General features: G+C 51.4%; 2 protein-coding genes across 2 annotated transcripts; one reads left to right on the top strand and one right to left on the bottom strand.

Moving 5' to 3' along the window:
• Positions 1-101: 101 nt before the first annotated feature.
• Positions 102-9,855, bottom strand: NUTM1 (NUT midline carcinoma family member 1). Its single transcript, XM_004578445.2, has 7 exons — positions 9,736-9,855; positions 7,120-7,822; positions 5,105-5,233; positions 3,884-4,023; positions 3,177-3,469; positions 2,830-2,946; positions 102-2,517 (listed from the first exon to the last, which is right to left on the bottom strand). Exons 1-7 carry the CDS (start codon positions 9,749-9,751, stop codon positions 613-615), a joined length of 3,303 nt encoding a protein of 1,100 aa, XP_004578502.2. The 5' UTR covers positions 9,752-9,855; the 3' UTR covers positions 102-612.
• A 1,473-nt stretch (positions 9,856-11,328) lies between these two features.
• Positions 11,329-11,803, top strand: NOP10 (NOP10 ribonucleoprotein). The gene is made up of 2 exons (XM_004578213.3): positions 11,329-11,487; positions 11,614-11,803. The coding sequence occupies exons 1-2, from the start codon at positions 11,434-11,436 to the stop codon at positions 11,752-11,754; spliced, it is 195 nt and encodes a 64-aa protein (XP_004578270.1). The 5' UTR covers positions 11,329-11,433; the 3' UTR covers positions 11,755-11,803.
• The last annotated feature ends 4,971 nt before the right edge of the window (positions 11,804-16,774 follow it).

The raw sequence follows: 16,774 nt of genomic DNA, 5'->3' as shown, positions 1-16,774 counted from the left end.
GGCTGGTGGGACCAACTCCATAGGATGGCCTCCCTGCCTGCAAGAAGAAGACAAAGCCCCTGAAAGGAGATATATCTGGACACAATTACAAGAAGTTAGTTAGATTTAGAGAATTAGATTTCTTATCCTAGTGAGACAGCATGAAAAAAAAAAAGAAAAGCATATTTTCCATCCACAGACTTAAAGGGAGGCGGAGTAAGGCAGATCAGCCTTCCTGAGGCCAGATCCAGGCTTGGGAAGAGGCAGCGAGTTCAGTGGTCTCGAGATGCCAGACTCCTTTTTGGGGACCCAAGAGCCAGTGAGTCGCCAGGTGAGGCTGGAGGCAAGGCAGGGTGTCCACCGCTACTTCCACGCTTCACACGGCGAAGACGCTCTTCGCAAAGAAAAGCACATTGAGGCTATCTTACAACAGCAAAAAAGATATTTATTTTTCTTGTTGCCACACAACTGTTTCCATAAGTACCATCCCAGTCACTTCTGAACAAAGGAACCACCTGCTCGCCACTTCCGCGGAAAACGAAACAACACTGGGCAGAGGCTGGTTGCCCCTCTACCCGGAGACTCCAGCTGTGAGGGCTGGCAGGTAGGGCGGGATGGTCCTGCTGCTACTCCCTACTGGCTGCGGCGGCGCTTCTTCCTCCTGCCTGTGACAAAACTGTCACGCCGCCTCTTACGCGGCTGTGACGCTTGAACTACTCCCAAGGCTGAGGGTTCCTCCCCGGAGGCCCCAAGCTGTGTGTCTGGGCAGGCTCTCTTTTCAGTAGGGGCTGAACCTCCAACCAGAACTCGCTTGCCAGACTTGGCAGCTGAATAGAGCGGCTTCCCAAGGCCTCTAGCCTCTGCCGAGGGGGGTGCACATGCATTCTGGACGCCCTGACCTGAGGTAGGCTGAGGGCTGAGGACAGGGCCCCTGGGCTCTAAGCGAAGTTTACAAGCCAAAAGGTTGGCAAAGTTAATAAGTTCTTCATCTTCCTCATCCAGTTCCTTCCTCTGCTGCCGCCTCTTCTCTTTCTTCCTTCCTCTGGCCCCATGTGAGCTGTGTTTTTGACTAACAGGAGGGGCAGCTGGGTTTCCCCACTTAGGGGCAGTGCCTGCGAGGCCCTGGGGAGATGTACAGTTGGAAGCCTCAGCTGCGTGAAGCTGTGGATTCTCTTGCAAAAGAGCAAGGTCTTCCCTGCCCTCTCCTTGGGCTTCTTTAGGGATGACACATGGGGGGCAGGTAGCCTCACTGAGCCCCTGCTGGAGGCCACAGTCATTTCTAATATCTAGTTTGTTGACCTGGTCTGTGGTTTCTAGCAAGTCCCCTGTCACTTGGCTGGCCTTGGGGAGGGAGGCCTCCGGGGTCTCCAAGGTAGGGAAGCTGTCTGGGCCTGCAGGCACTGAAGACCCTGGGCTGCAGACACGAGCTGTGCTCTCCAGCAGTGGGGAGCAGCCTTCAGGCCACCGGCCCTTAAGGGTCTCAGGGCTTTGTGCTTTGTCCTCTTTCCTCATCACCGCTGGGCTCTTGGCCTGCGGCAGGGGTCCTGGGGTGCTGCAGTCATTTCCCTTCTCTAAGGCAGGGGTGGCAACTGTGCCTCCACAGGGATCAGCAGTGTCGCCCATATCGCCTGGTGCTGTGCTCTCAGAGCCTAGGGCCTGGCTGCTTCCCGGGAGCTCAGTTATACATGCCCCATCCTGCAAGCTCTGTATGACCTCTTCAATTTGTAAGGGCAACTCCAGGCTTATGTTGTCCATCTCACTATTCAGCCACAGGTCTAGGCTGAGGGGGGCCCTATCACCAGCCCTCACCACTCTTGGGGAATGGTTTTGAGTGTGCCCTGGAACCACAGGAGGACTTTGGTCAGCTCCCCACCTGACTTTGGAAGAGCCCCCCTGGGACACTCCTGGAAGCTTCTTCCCTTGAGCAAGCCCTCCAAGGGCCCCCATCTGTCCTTCCTGCAGCTCCCCCACCTGCTTTTCTGATCCGGGCTCAGGCAGAGGAGCCAGCTCTGTGAATCTGACATCCAAACCAGGATCTCTCTCGGGCTGGGGGTCTTCCTGCCAACAACCAGGCGGAGCCTTTGATGTCTTATTGGCCATCAAGCCGTACCCAGTCCTCCCAGCACTTCCTACGTGGTCACCCAGATGTGCAGATACCTGATTCCCAACCTCTCCAGACCCTCCTCTCTCTGTGCCCAGGGGTGCCTGAACTCGCCTCGGAGCTGCAGGTCCCAACTGCAGGTCCCAGCTGCTGGAGGAGAGCGGAGTGATCCCATCCATGCGCACCCCTCTTGGTTCCTCAAGGGCTTGCTTCTGCCCACCATGCACCTCTCTCGCCCGCTTTCCTACAGCAACAGCAGCCTTCCCGAGGCGGACAGCACCCCCAGCCCCCCGAGGCCCAGGTGAGGGCCGTCGCCGCCCACCCACATCTTCCTCCTCGTCAGAAACAGAAGCACTGGAGTCTGATTGAGCACCACTGCTACTTGGAAACGCCTCCCCATCCTCCTCTTCCAAGGCCAGGATTCGCTTCTGAACCAGCTGGAAGAGAAGAGAGAAATCAGCTCTGCCCATGGCTGCGAGACGGGTGGCCATGTGCGTGGTGGGAGCTGCTTTATAGGGCAAGGCAGGCGAGGAAGTGGCTTGAGTGATGATATCCCACCTTTTTGTGCCTTATCCTCATGCTTTGAGCCCTGCCACTCTCATCTCCTGTTTGCTATAGCCCCCTGCCTTGTTGGTCTGCACCCGGAGCCCAAGCTGTTTCTATCTAGCCACAGCACCCAGGACCATGTAGCATTAGATGAGATCATGCTCCCTCCTCGCTCTAATGCTGCCCTGTCTCCCAGGCTTTACCTGTGAAAGAGTGAGCTGTTCCTCCTCTTCCAGCTCCTCCAGCAAGGCCAGTGGATCCCTCTGTTGTTCCGGGGATAACAGATCCTCCAGGAATTGAGGGTTAATGACGGCTTCCACCTGGGGCAAAGAGAGAAAGGTGATGTGTGTCTGACAGGATTTAACCTGCATGTTTATACCCCTCTTCCACCACCAGGATGGTTATAAACCAACCAGCAGCTACACACATTTGCTTAGTTTCAGGATAAAGCCAAATTCTCACCACCTCACACAGAATCTCAGATCCTTGGTTCCCCCACGGTGTCCACCCCCAAGATCTGTTGGAGATGAGCTGTGCAAACCCAGCGTACCTGGGAGACAAACACCTCCTGAGAACACAGGTCATCGATGTAGCTCAAGAAGTCGGACTCTGGATCCTCCCCTGGCCCCTCCTGCCGCTCCTCTTCCTGTTCCCAGGTTCCACTGGACTCCCCAGGATCATATGTCGGGTGACTCCCCAGTAGCCCTTCCATGATGTCAATATATTCTTTCACAGCTTCTGGGGGGATCTCCTTGGGTGCCTCAGGGGCTGGAGGCTTCTGGGGTTTACGCTGCCGCCGGCGGGGGGCCCGGGCCTTAGAGGTGGTCTTCTTGGGAATGTATACTGAGGGAAGAAATGGCAGGGTGAACAGGAAGTGGCACGTGAGCCTTGGCCTCTGCTTCCCAGCTCTAAGGACAGCAGTCTGGGTAGAGCATAACTGAGTGCAGCCCGGCCAAGGGAGAAGACTGAAAAGCCAGAGAGTCCATACAGCACTATAGGAGGAATCTTAGAACTCCCTTAGCCAGCCCCCATTTCTAAGCACTTACATCTAGATGAGAACAGTTAACGTGGCCATGATCAATACCTAATTCAGCACAGGGAACCATGGAACCCAGCTTGCTAGGGGGGTGTTCTGTTTGGAGCACCAAATGCCAGCCCCTGCCGGGAAGCTGGCAAAAGCCAGGGCCATGCCATCCCTAATCTGACTGGCTGCTGGCAAACTGGCTGCTGGCTTCTGCTGGACTTGGGTAGCCTTACCTGGCTGCTGGCAAACCTCAGGGGCCGGGGGGCCTGGGGGATCACATGGCAGAGGGGCTGCAGGAGGCCGACTCTGGGCCTCATTCAGCAGCTGTGTGTTCTGAATCTGCATCTGCTCTTCAGCCTCAAACTCCATGAATCTGCAGAAGGTGAGGAAGCAACAAGCCATGCTGAGATCAGTCCCATCAGGAACCCAGACACAAGGCAACAGTCACACATGGCGAGGAAGTGCCCCGGTTGAGACAAAGTCCTGCCTAGCTCTGCCACCCAGGGAGTAGTTGCTCACAAGTGGCCCAATAATAGTTCCAGGGAAATCTCATGAAGTCACCCCTTCATGAGGCTTCACGCCTTCACCTGCAGTCATCACTGAGGAGATGGATGATCTAGAATGATCCAGAAGCTTGTAAACTCTAGGACACAACCATGGTTGCCACTTCTATTCAGTAGTTGTCCCATCCAACTAAAGACTGCATACAGCAGTACTTAATACATGCATGCTGAACTCAGATACACAACAACGAGCAGGGGTATCCCCTAAGCAGGCCCCTCCTCCAGGCCTCATCTGTACCTGCCTACCACCGTAAAGAATGGCTCAATGTTTGAGGCAGGACCTGGGTTGCAATTCCAAGCAATTTCCCCCAGGAGGCAGTGCTGAGACCTGGAAGTCTGGAGGCTGAGAACTAGCAGGGTTAATCTAGGAGGGCTGAGCTGACCCAGAAGACTTAGGGAAGAACATGGAAGGTGGGCTTGGAGGAAAAGGTTCATTTTGCTATTTTTATAGCCAAAGAACTGAGGACCATCCTTCCCTGACCAGCCCCTTCCTAGGATGAGTGAGTGGGAAAGGAGCTTCTATGCCAAAGGAGAGATGGTCCTGAGTTCTGGATCCACAGCCACTTGCCACCTGACCATTGAGAAAAAAGAAACTAAAAGAAAAACCCTCCCTGATAGTGTTTACCCTGGTGCTGGGCTCCCATCCTATCCTAAAACCTGCAGTATCATGGTCCCGTCCAGGGTCTAGAGAAAGGGGAGCTTGCAAGAGTAGAGAAGATAGTAAAAAAAAAAAAAAAAAAAAAATGAAAGAGTCAGGTGATGAGAGCAGGGTGATCCATCAGACCCTAGCCTAGTCTGCATGCCCTGTGCTCACATCCCTTTAATCACCTAACTGCCCCTGCAGCTTGGCCACACTGCCCCCTTAGGTGAAAGAGGGTTCATTGGACTCACTTTTCTGCCATCTCATAAAAGATCATCCGGTCAAAGTTGCTGGTGCGCTCCCACTCCTGTACAGCCCTGGGCAGTCCCTCCTCCAAGGTCATAGTGGGCTTCAGTCGGGCCAGGGAACGAAGCACTGGGCTAAAACCCCCATTAGATCAGTCTCAGTCCCATTCTGAAAGTAAACCTCCCACCCTTGCATCTCCCTGTCCCGCAGCCTACCACACATGCACCCCTACCCCACATCACGCCCAGCATGTTTCCAAGGCTGTCCTGTCCCTCTAAGGGGAAGACTTCAGCCTTCTACCCATTCATTCACCTTCCTCTCTTCCCACCTTTTAAAACCAACCACACTAACCACCCCCTAATTCCCACAGTGCTGTTCCTCAGCTAAACATTAAGAAGACTTGTCCTTTAAGCCATAAAATAGACTTAAGCATGCTTGGAGTCTTGCATTAAAATAATAATAAGGCTTTCCCTAAAGCACAAGGGTCTCTAAAGGCTTTGTGGTGTTTGTCAGTTTTTTAGCATCTCTGTCTCTAGATCACCAAACACCAATGCTACATACCTACTTCTGGAAGGCTCCTGAGTCCTTTTTCATCTAGAGAAACTCAGGAGCCTAAAGTCAGACCCTCTGCCCCACCTCCTAACTTCCCTTTGATGTGTAACATTGCGCATGAAAATCACCTGCGGAAGCTTGTTATTAACATGACCTCCAGCACCCTGAGACCCCCCCACCCTGAACTATACTCTGTAGGAGCCCCTGCTTGGCACCCCGAGGGTTGAGAGCAGGAGTGTGCAAGGACCAACACTTAACAGCCCAGCCCAGAGAGAGGGCAGAGCTGCACTAAGATGCCCCCTCTCTAGGAACTCAGGGAGGCCTGTCTGTTCCTGTGCTCCAGGGTCAGGGCGGCCTTGGCAGTGAGAGGTAGGGGGCAGGGAACTGTTGAGTGCCATCCCTGGGAGAGAGCAGCATTTAGTTGTTTGTTTTTTTAATTCAATAAAATGTGTAATGTGTTATCCAAAGGCTTACATAAACCACTGAGGGTCCAGTGCCTGTTGCAGAGGAGCAAGATGGCCTGGGTGGGAAGAAAAATTCCTAGAAGATTAATGACTGCTTGATAAACATAGTGAGCAGTCAATGACCTCATGCTCTTTAGCTAAGCGGACATTCACTCTTCAGCAAGAACTCTGGGCCTTGGATGAATCCTCTTTCTCTTGCAGAGTGCCTTTAATTAATCATACAAGTGACCATTTAACAAAGCAGTCCCTCAGCCAGGCACTGTGCATGGGAGTGATTTTCAAAAAACTCATGGAGAATTGTGTATTAAGAAAAAAAAATCAGTAGATTAAAAAAAAAATCCCTGCTGCATTGCATTTTTTTTCCCACAAGCTTCTGGAAGTGCCCTCTGGGAATCAGGTCATCAGTCTTCCAGCGACCCTCTAAGGGTTGTACAATCCATCCCTCTTCTAAGAAAATGGAAACCGAGAATCTCCAACGTCCTGCCTGGGATCACACATCTGCTGGACAGAGCCTGGGTTTTTGAACAAAGTCAGCTTGACCTTCTTCCCTGTTTTATCCCGGAACAAAACGGGGGTGAGAAAAGAAGGGGCACAACACACAGAGTCCTGGGCTTGGCCAGGATGGGCCAGAAGCCGGTACTAACAGCAAGAGGGAGGACCCTGGCACTTGAAGCCAGGACCCAAATTCCAATTAGTGCTGTTTGCTTGAGGATGGAAGGCCTCCTAGAGCTTTAGCCCCCTCCTTTGTAAACAAGGATTACTCTGAGAAGGCTGGCCTGGGCTGCGGGGGTTCTGGGGTCACTGAGAGGAGACAGCTGAAATTCACCAGGAAGTGGTGAAAGAAGCTGATCCTTATCATTTTCTATTGTTGCTGTTTTCAGCACCTCTACTGCCCTTGAGACCTGCCTCAAACCCTCCTAAACAGCTTTGACTCCAGCCTTGAAGTTGAAGTCCCTGATATTTACCAGCCCTAGGACCCTTCATCTGCGGTCACACCCACTTACATCAGAAAGCAGGAAAGAGCTTCAGTGTCAGGACTTTGGGATAAGTGCCTCCCTGCCAAGGCTTTATAGCGCTGCCAGCGACGAAAGTTTTCATAAACGCCCTTGGAAGTATAGGACAGGGCACCCAGCGGAGGCTTCGATCTGGCCATAGCAGGCTCTCCTTCCCCAGCCGCCCCTGGGGACCCCAGCCAAGCCTTTTCCAGGGGTACCATGGGTGCCAGATGGGCAGCTGCTGGAGGAGCCTGAGGAGGAAAAGCTGGGGATCCCTCCTGGCTCAGACCAGCAGCCTTGGCGGGCAGAATGGTCTTCACAGCAGAGGCTTTGACCAAGTGAGGAGCTTCAGGGCCCCAGCAGGGGGTGCCTGCAGCAATCCAGTTGAAGGTGGTGGGAGTGAGGACCAAGTTGTGAGCTTGAGAAGACTCAGCTGCTCCTCCTTCTGTCTTGACTGTGAGTGTGACCTTGCCAGCCCCCACTCCAGTGGGGCCAGGTCCCTCCTCCCCCATCATCAACATGGGGCCTGGGAAAGCAGAGAGCACGTGTGGATTTCCTGGAGAGAATGCTGGAGGCACAGGGGGCTGTGGAGGTGGGTCCCAGGGTGGTGGGTCCGGGGCGCCAGGAGTGGGTGGGGGAAAGGGAAGTGCAGTGAAAGGAAACAGGGCAGCACCAGGTTTCACGGCCATATCCGGTCCCGGCAACGGAGATGCTGTTGAGACAAACAGAAGGAGGGGATGCAGCGGAAGGAGAGATGGGAAGACAGGGCACCTGTACTAGCAGAGAGGGCCGTGCTGGTGGAGCTGCCCCCCCGTCAGCCAGACACCAGCCCGAGAGCTTCTCTAAGAAAAACCCCTGCCAACCCCCACAGGCTGTTCTGCAAAGACAACAGCCCACAGCTGCCTGGAAGCAGTAAGACAGCCAGCCCAGGAGGGCATCCGGCCCCTCTCCAGGGACCCACCCCGCCCATGAGAAGGAGGTGGTTTCAAGATTAGGGACCCATCTCCTGCTCTTTTTCTCTTTCCTGGTGGCATCTTAGAGACCTCCTTCCTTTGTTTCTTAACCTAAAGCAACCAGGAAAGCTGCAGTGGATGAAGCCCTGTCCCCTGACACTGCCTACACGTATCCTCCTACTCCCACCTATTCCAAACACAACTCAGAACCCACACGCTCTGCCCTGGGATCTTCTGTGGTCCCTACCACCGCTCACAGAAGTGTGGTTCCCAGAAAACGGTATGTGGATTAGAGCTTTGATTCCCAGATAACCACATAGAGACCCAGAAATGACCCAGAGAACTGCAATTTCCAGAGCTTTAAACCACCCTGGACATGTTCAGCTCTGTATGAGGCCCTTTTGCTGGGTGTTCCTAACATCAGAGAGCCCACCAGACACAAGACGTTGGGTCAGAGTGAGGAAGGGACCTGAGTGGGGAACAGCCCCTCCTGCAGAGCAGCCTTGTAGTCTCCTGGAGGCAGGGGCTACCCACACAACCATATACTTTGTTCATCAGAGCCTGTGGCTCCCAGGACTTTTAACAACAGCTATACAAGTGAATTTCAGGGTGCACCCCTACCCCCTCTCAGAAAGATTACTGCTCCAGCTAGGAATGTCCAGCTCTGGTGCCTGACCTCCTGAGAGAGCCGTGGAAGACACCATAGTCAGATTCAAACTCATCCGAAGCACAGAGCAGAAGGCCAGGAATATGCCAGAAGCCGTGCAAAACAAGAGGCAGGGAAACTATTTTAGGGAAGCCGCAGCTCTCATCCCAGGGATGAGCCACCTCCTCCCCTCCGGATGAGTCATGAGAAGCCGGGGGCAGAGACAGGTGTTTGGCCTAAGGGTTAAGACATCTGCATCCCCCACGGAGTGATTCCAGCTTCCTGCTCCTGCAGCCCCAACTCTGCAGCAGTGGCGGCTCAGGTTAGAGGAGGATCTAGAAGAGTCCTAGCTCTCAGCTTTGCTCTCAGTACACAGCTGCTATGGGCATTTGGGGACTCAGCTGGATAATGAAAATCTGCCTCTCAAAGAAAAACCTTTCCTACACAGAAAGAGGAGCCATCTCAGAGGCAGGAAGGAACGGAGAGGCTGTGTGCAAAGCCTCTGCCAGGCCTAATTTCAGCAGGACATCTCTCTACATCAGCTAACTCCACTCATGGGCTTTCAAGGCATCCCCCTGCTCTGCCCTCCACCTGCCACTACCACTCTCACATCCCACTGGCATGATCAACACAGTTGATCCAGGAACAAAACCCCAGAGCCGGCTCCAGTTCCCTAAAGATGACACAGACTTTAGGGCCTTCCCCAGGAACCCTTTCTGTGCCACCCCTACACTTATGTCTCTACCCCTGTGGCAAAGTCTTCTCTCCAGAGAATCAAGTTGCAACTGCCATCCATTCTCTAGACTCAGGTGGTTTCCTCTAAGATGCCAGGATCCACCCTCTTCCTTAACCCCCAGCTCCCTACCCACCTCAAGGGAGGGTGCCTTTGATAGGGTCTCACATCTTTTAAGTCAGCCCAAAAAGTTTGCATCCAACAGGAAGTGTCCAATTTGAATCCCCAAGCAGGAGAGCAGTTGTGGGTGGCGGTAGGGCAGTGGGACCCCTCCCTGCCACCTGCAGACTTACTTTCATCTGAGGCCATTTTCTCAGACTGAGCACTAGCTGTGGCTGTCTAGCAGTCCCTACTCTCCGGGGACCCGGAGAGTAACCCACAGGCATCCAAGGAGGGGAGTGTGAGGATTGTATCAGAACAGAACTAGAATGCAGGGCTCCAGACATTCTGCAGGGGGGAGGGGAGAAGAGCTGGGGAGCAGGGGCGGGGGAGGGGAGGTATTCTAGTCAGCAGGCAATCCAGGGACTTTGTTCACCAGAGCCTGTGTACCAATGCTGTGTACTCCTTTGGAGTGACTGTGAACTCTTACTCAGATTCCAAATACGGACACCGTAGTTTTCCCTTTCAGTACCTTGCACTTCAATTTTCCACCAGCATACCTAGTTTTGTGCCCTTTGTTCTCCACCAATTTTGTTAACTGACTTCCCACGAGTAGCTAGTGATAGACCCTTGACTTGATTCAGTGATGACTATATTTTCTGAACTAAATCCAGAGCACAGTGTAATCTACCTAGATAACTTAAGGGCCAAAGAAATAAAATCATTGCACTGAAGAAATGTCTCAGATACCCGAGGTGTTCAGTACACACATCATTTCCTTGGAAAGTGGGTCCCCAGCGCCCCTCAGATTATTCTGCTGAAGGCCTCATTATATTTTCTTATAAAAGAAAAAACTTCCAGAAAGTTCCTTTTTGTTAAACTATTTTGTTTTAAAAGTTGTAAGTAGGGCATACATTAACGTATTCCAAAAGTCAAGTTGTGCAAAACAGACGGTACAGCAACATGTTTCCACCCCTTTCCTAGCAGCCTCATTCCCTATGCTGCAGGAGACTAATACGTTTCTTGTTAATTATTGCAGAGGTATCTGAATCAACTACAAGCAAGTACAAACTACGTTCTTTAAAATAAACAGTTTCTCGGTCTTTCTCCTTACAAAATTAACATACGTTCGAATGTTTTGGACATTACCACTAACGCTGTGAGGGTCACGTCTTTAGCGTGCTAGGAGAATGTCTACGTTCTTTTACAAATTCTAAAAATTGCTGGACCACACACATCTTACGCTAGTACGAGCTACTTACCGCTCTTAAGAACGAGCGCTGAATTTGCGCTGAATTTTCGTCCGCTAGAACATACTGCGTCCGTCTCATAAGACAACTTTAGGTTGTTTGTTCTACGGAATATGGAATACCCGTCATGCACTTTTTACCGCCAAGAATTTGAAATGGGGCGGAGGAACCAGATATAAAAAGTGGGGTGGTTAGAAAACCTTGTTTCTTCCCTGAGGTAAAGGGACGCCCCATCTGCCGGCCCTTGTTTCTGTGGGCCCTGGAGAACCACTTGAGGGGCTCTGGAGGTAGTTGTGGGTCCTGATATCAAGACAGGAGTGGGTACATCAGGGTGCAGCCTATGGTGGTTCATCCCTACTCCCCTGCAGCGCTTAGCACTGCCTGGCACACGGTGGGCACCTTCACGTGTCCTCCAACGGCCCCCAGGCCAGAGGTGTGCAACTGTGTTACAAGTGGCGTCCCAGGCCCAGCCCCTGCCCCAGCGCGCTCCCTTCTGGCCGCGGGAGGAGGAAAAGAGGACTACATTTCCCAGCATGCCTCAGACAGACGTCAGACTCCCGCCGGAAGGAAGCGGAGGAGCGCACGCGAGGCGGCCGGCGGAGGAGCTGGGGAGAACGTTGGAGCATCCGTAACCCGGTGGTCATGTTTCTGCAGTATTATCTCAACGAGGATGGAGAGCGCGTGTATACGCTCAAGGTGGGGAGACGTGAGGCTGGGGAGTGTGTGTGGGGGGGAGATGGAGCGATTGGGGCGGGTCCCCCGGAAGAGAATTCCGGTCCCGTCGCGGCGGTGCTGAGGTCGCTTTCTCTCTTCCTCGAGCAGAAGTTTGACCCTCTGGGACAGCAGACCTGCTCAGCCCATCCTGCTCGCTTCTCCCCCGACGACAAGTACTCGCGCCACCGCATCACCATCAAGAAGCGCTTCAAGGTGCTCATGACCCAGCAGCCGCGTCCTGTGCTCTGAGGGGCTCCCTGAGACCATGTGACCTCCGCCCCCCGCAGCCCCTCCCGGACTCTGCAAAATAAATAAAACCAGTGCCCCCGTTTCCTCCCTGAGTCGTGAAGCCGCCTTCGGAGTTCGGTCTCTGATCATGCTAGTGTGAGACTAGCATGGTAGCATCCGCCGCAAAGGAAGCTGCTTGAATCCTGTCGGATTGTGAATGAAGTGGGAAATGGCTGCAGAGGTCTCGCTTGTTGTGTGTGTTGGAGGAAAGCATGGTAGTTGGGTTTTTTTGAAGGGTTGGTGGGAGACCTTGCAGCCGCTGGTTCACTCCACCCTGTGGTCGCACGAGCTCCTGATGGATGTCCCAGGTGGGTGACAGGGATCAGGCACCTGGGCCACCCTCCCCTCTTCCCCCAGACACAGGAGGGGGAAGCTAGATAAGAAGTGGAGCAGCCCTTTTGTTTCTAAAACCAGGAGGAAGGGATTATGAGGAGGGTCGCAACAAGACAGGAGCCTGTTGTAAGAGGTTGAGTTTCTTCCACAACCGTCAGCATTTGCTGAAAAATACCTCTTGGCACAAGTAATTGGTCTTCCTTGGGAAAATGGCTCATACCATGGAATGAAAACTGAATCGGAAGTCGGGACACAGCTGCTCTTTGAGTAGCTTTGGTAAAGTCACTTAACCTGGTTAGTCCTCCCAATTTCTCATGTGTCTCCCAACTGTTCAAGTAATACCATTTATAAACCATTAAATGGAATTATAGTATGTCCAACCTTGTGAATCAAATGGGTTTATGCATATTCATTACTCCTCTAGAAATATTCCCAGACTTGAGATTCACATAGGAACTTAAGTTGTTTTTCATACTGCTGTTAGGGCTTTTTTTAAAAACGAATTTTATTTGGAAAGTAGGTTTACAGTAAGAAGGGACAGAATGAGATTTTCTACTGCTTCACTCTCCAAATGGCCACAATGGCCAGAGCTGAGCGAATCTGAAGGCAGGCGCTTCTTCTGGGTCTCCTGTGTGGGTGCAGGGTCTAAAAGCTTGACCTGCTTTCCACGACCATAAGCAAGGAGCTGGATGGGAACTGGAGTAGCTTGGACTAAAACCAATGCTCATATTGGATGCTGGCACCTTCAGGTGGAGGACTAGCCTGTTGAACCACCATACTGATCCCCAGGGTTTAGTTGATTTTTCAATGCTTAATTTTTGACAGGGCAACAGAGAGAAAGATCTTTCATCCACTGGTGTGTTCCCCAGATACCCACAACCTGTGCTGAGCTGAGCTGAGGTCAGGAGCCCTGATGTATGTCAGAGCCTCCCATGTGGATGTTGGGCCCAATCACTTGCGTCATCATCTGCCTCCCAGTATAATCAGCAGGAAACTAGGTCTGTAGTGGAGTAGCAGGATTCCAGCCTACTCTCAGATTTAGGTTTTGGGGTCCTAGTAGCTTAACTCACTGTACCCCAAACCAAACCTAGGAAATTCTTTTATTTATTTGTTTATTGGAAAAGACTGATTTTATGGAAAGAAGGAGAGACAGAAAAATCTTCCATCCACTGGTTCACTTCCAAAGTGTCTACAAGAGCTGGAGCTCTGGAGCTGAGCTGATCCGATGCCAGGAGCTTCTTCCGAGTCTCCCATCTGGTATAGGGTCCCATGGCTTTGGGCCATCCTCAACTGCTTTCCCAGGCCACAGGCAGGGAGCTGGATGGGAAGTGGAGCAGCCAAGACAGGAACTGATGCCCATGTGGGATCCCTGTGCTTGAAGGGGGAGGACAAGCCAGTGCAGCCATTGCTCTGGCCCTGGGAGATTTTTTTTTATTATTAATTTTTGATGATGATTACTGGTGTTTGCTGCAGTTACAGCAGTTGGGCAGAGTTTGCATCAGACCCAATAGGTCACTTGGGCCGAGTCCTGAAGGGGCAGCAGGAATCCGTCACATCACGAGGGCAGCAAAGCCCTTGTGGACCGATGACAAGCTTAGGCCAACATCTACGTAATAAGGATCAAAGCGACCCTGCTTCAGCTTCTGCATCAGGAGGGGTTCAAAAGCCCCTGCCTGCTTTTTCTCTCACCTTGTTTTCCTTTGCAGCCCTCCTCTCCATGTCTGTCTCTCTGTGCAGGAGAAAACCCCAAGAGCGGGGTTCCTTAAGTAAAGATCTTTTGCATTGTTTTGTATGTTCGGCTGATATTTCTCTTACATGGGTGGTCAGCAAATCTAACATTTTTTTAAAAGATTTATTTATTTTACCGGAAAATCAGATATACAGAGAGGAAGAGAGAGAGGAAGATCTTCCACCCAATGATTCACTCCCCAAGAGACCGCAATGGCCGCTTCTGCGCCAATCCGAAGCCGGGAACCAGGAACCTCTTCCGGTCTCCCACACGGGTGCAGGGTCCCAATGCATTGTGCCGTCCTCGACTGCTTTCTCAGGCCACAAGCAGGGAGCTGGATGGGAAGTGGAGCTGCGGGGATTAGAACCGGCGCCCATATGGGATCCCGGTGCGTTCAAGGCAAAGACTTTACACTAGGCTACTGCGCCGGACCCAGCAAATCTAACATTTACATGGGTGATCAGGGTGGGAAGGATTGAGGGTTAGGGAAAAGTGGGTAAAATCATTGTTTACAAAATTTCTGTTTCTTCTTGTCTCTGGGGGAAGGGGAGAGATAAAGCGGAAGCCACACCCAGTCTTCCAAATGACCTGGGCTGGAGAATCACTACCCAGTATCAACCCAGGATCCTGATGTGGTACTTCTGACCAAGTGGTTTGGATAGTTCTGAGATGCTGTCCCCACTCCAAGGGTGAGACAGCCCTTCCAACGTCCATTAGCTGACATAGTTGACCTTAAGTCTCCATTCACCCGGATTTTTGCTGTCATCGTTTGGCTGGGGTAGTTTTCCAATTTGTTCAGTTCTTCCTCTGCTCTGGTACCCAGTGAACTGCCATATTCTCCATGCGCATCAGGGTTTGTATCCACTGGTCTGCCTTTTTCATTCGTAGGTGGGCCCAAACAAGCCCAGCATCCGCCTCACAGGTTGGCCCAAGAACCCGGGCCAGGTGACCCAATGCCTGCCGGGTCCCCTGGGAGATGTTTCTTAGGACTTGAATTTCTCATGGAAAAGTCATGAATTAGTTTTAATCTAATTCCTCCATATTATAGGGGTTAGAGACTGTATGGTAAAATACAGCATACAGTCATCCAAGAGATGCCAGCTGGCTTCTTCTTTTTTATCAAGTTAATGCTGTTTCCCAGTTACCTTATTTCTACCTTTTAGCTTTATTATTTGAAAAACAATTTTTTTCCATCTGCTGGTTCATTCCCCAAATGGCTGCAACATGTAGGGCTGGGCCATTAGTCCGTCCCTTCCTGAGAGTGGCAGGAGCCCAGTCATTTGGGCCATCTGCTTCTGCCTTCCAATTTACATTAGCAGGGAGCCGGCACAGAAGGCCAAATAGCTGGAACTTGAAACTGGTAGTAGAGTGCCAGTTTTGCAAGTGGCACTTTAACCCTCAGTGTCATAACACTGGCCTGATACTGGAAGGATTTTTTTTTTTTTTAAGATTTATTTACTTTTATTGGAAAGACACATTTATAGAGAAGAGAGAGAAACATCGGTCTGCTGATTCTCTCCCTAAGTGGTTGCAATGGCTGGAGTAGAACTGATCTGAAGGCAGGAGCCAAGAGCTTCCTCCAGGTCTCCCACACAGGTACAGGGTGCCAAGGCTTTGGGCCCTCCTCTACTGCTTCTCCAGGCCACAAGCAGGGAGCTGAATGGGAAGTGGAGCAGCCAGGACATGACCTGGCACCTACATGGGATGCCGGCTCTTGCAAAGCAAGAGTTTAGCCACTGAGCTATCATGCTAGGTGCTGTGAGGATTTCTTAAGAGTTATAATAATGACTGAAAAATGACTGAAAAGATAATATTTGATTTTTTTTTCTTACTTCCAAGCTTTCTATTTCTTCTTTCCATTTCTGGTGTGTGTGTGTGTGTGTGTGTGTGTGTGTGTGTGTGTGTGTGTGTGTGTGTGTGTGTGTGTGTGTGTGTATGGGGGGTGATAGCCCCCAACCATCCCAGTACCCGAGGATGGGGAAAGGCCACCCTATATCAACCTAGGGTCACAAAGTGGCGTATGCACCAAGGGTTCTGTCCAGGTGGATGTGATAGTTCTGAAATGCTGTCGACCTCACCGATCTATGGATGAGGAATCCCTTCCAATGTCCGTTGGCTGATACAGTCGACCTTATAGACTCCATTCACCCAGATATTTGCTGTGATTGTTTGCCTGGGGTAGTTGTCCATATGTTCTGTTCTCCATTCTCTGCTATGGTACCAAATGTCCTCTGCAGGCCTTCCCAGAAAATAAAATAATAAGAATTTTCAAATAACTAGCAAAAAGGATTTGTTATTGAAGTTTCCCAAGTCCCAAAGTCAGTAAGTAAATTCCACTTTTTAAAGTTGAATGCATTCATTTCTTCTTTATTACTTATTGAAAGGCAGAGTTACAGAGATCTTCCATTCATTGATTTACTCTCCAAGTGACCTTACAATGGCAAGGGTTGAGCCAGGAACCTGGAATTAGATTAGATTACCGGGATTAGAACCGGTACCCATATGGGATCCTGGCAAGGACTTTAGCTGCTAGACTACTGTGCTGGGCCTGAAAACACTTTTTTTTTTTTTTTTTTTTAAGATTTGGGACCTGGTGTGGTGGCTTAAGCAGCTAAAATCCTCACTTTGAATGCACCAGGATCCCATATGGATGCTGGTTCTAATCCCGGCAGCCCCGCTTCCCATCCAGATCCCTGCTTGTGGCCTGGGAAAGCAGTCAAGGATGGTCCAAAGCCTTGGGATCCTGCACCTGCATGGGAGACCCGGAAGAGCTCCAGGCTCCTGGCTTTGAATCGGCGCAGGACCAGCCATTGCAGCCACTTGGGGAGTGGATCATCAGATGAAAGATCTTCCTGTCTCTCCTCCTCTCCATATATGTCTGACTTTCCAATAAAAATAAATACATATTTTAAAAAAGAT

Source organism: Ochotona princeps, chromosome 6, assembly GCF_030435755.1.
Source record: "Ochotona princeps isolate mOchPri1 chromosome 6, mOchPri1.hap1, whole genome shotgun sequence".
Classification (NCBI taxonomy): domain Eukaryota; kingdom Metazoa; phylum Chordata; class Mammalia; order Lagomorpha; family Ochotonidae; genus Ochotona; species Ochotona princeps.
This window is presented reverse-complemented; position numbering and strand designations above follow the sequence as displayed.

Excerpts from the sequence above, each read along its gene's own strand:
- NUTM1 (XM_004578445.2), bottom strand. Across the intron at positions 2,947-3,176 it reads AGGAGGTGTTTGTCTCCCAG|GTGGAAGCCGTCATTAACCC; the intron begins GTACGCTGGGTT and ends TCTTTGCCCCAG. Across the intron at positions 2,518-2,829 it reads AACAGCTCACTCTTTCACAG|CTGGTTCAGAAGCGAATCCT; the intron begins GTAAAGCCTGGG and ends CTTCTCTTCCAG.
- NOP10 (XM_004578213.3), top strand. The coding sequence starts at position 11,434 with ATGTTTCTGCAGTATTATCTCAACGAGGATGGAGAGCGCGTGTATACG. Across the intron at positions 11,488-11,613 it reads AGCGCGTGTATACGCTCAAG|AAGTTTGACCCTCTGGGACA; the intron begins GTGGGGAGACGT and ends TTCCTCGAGCAG.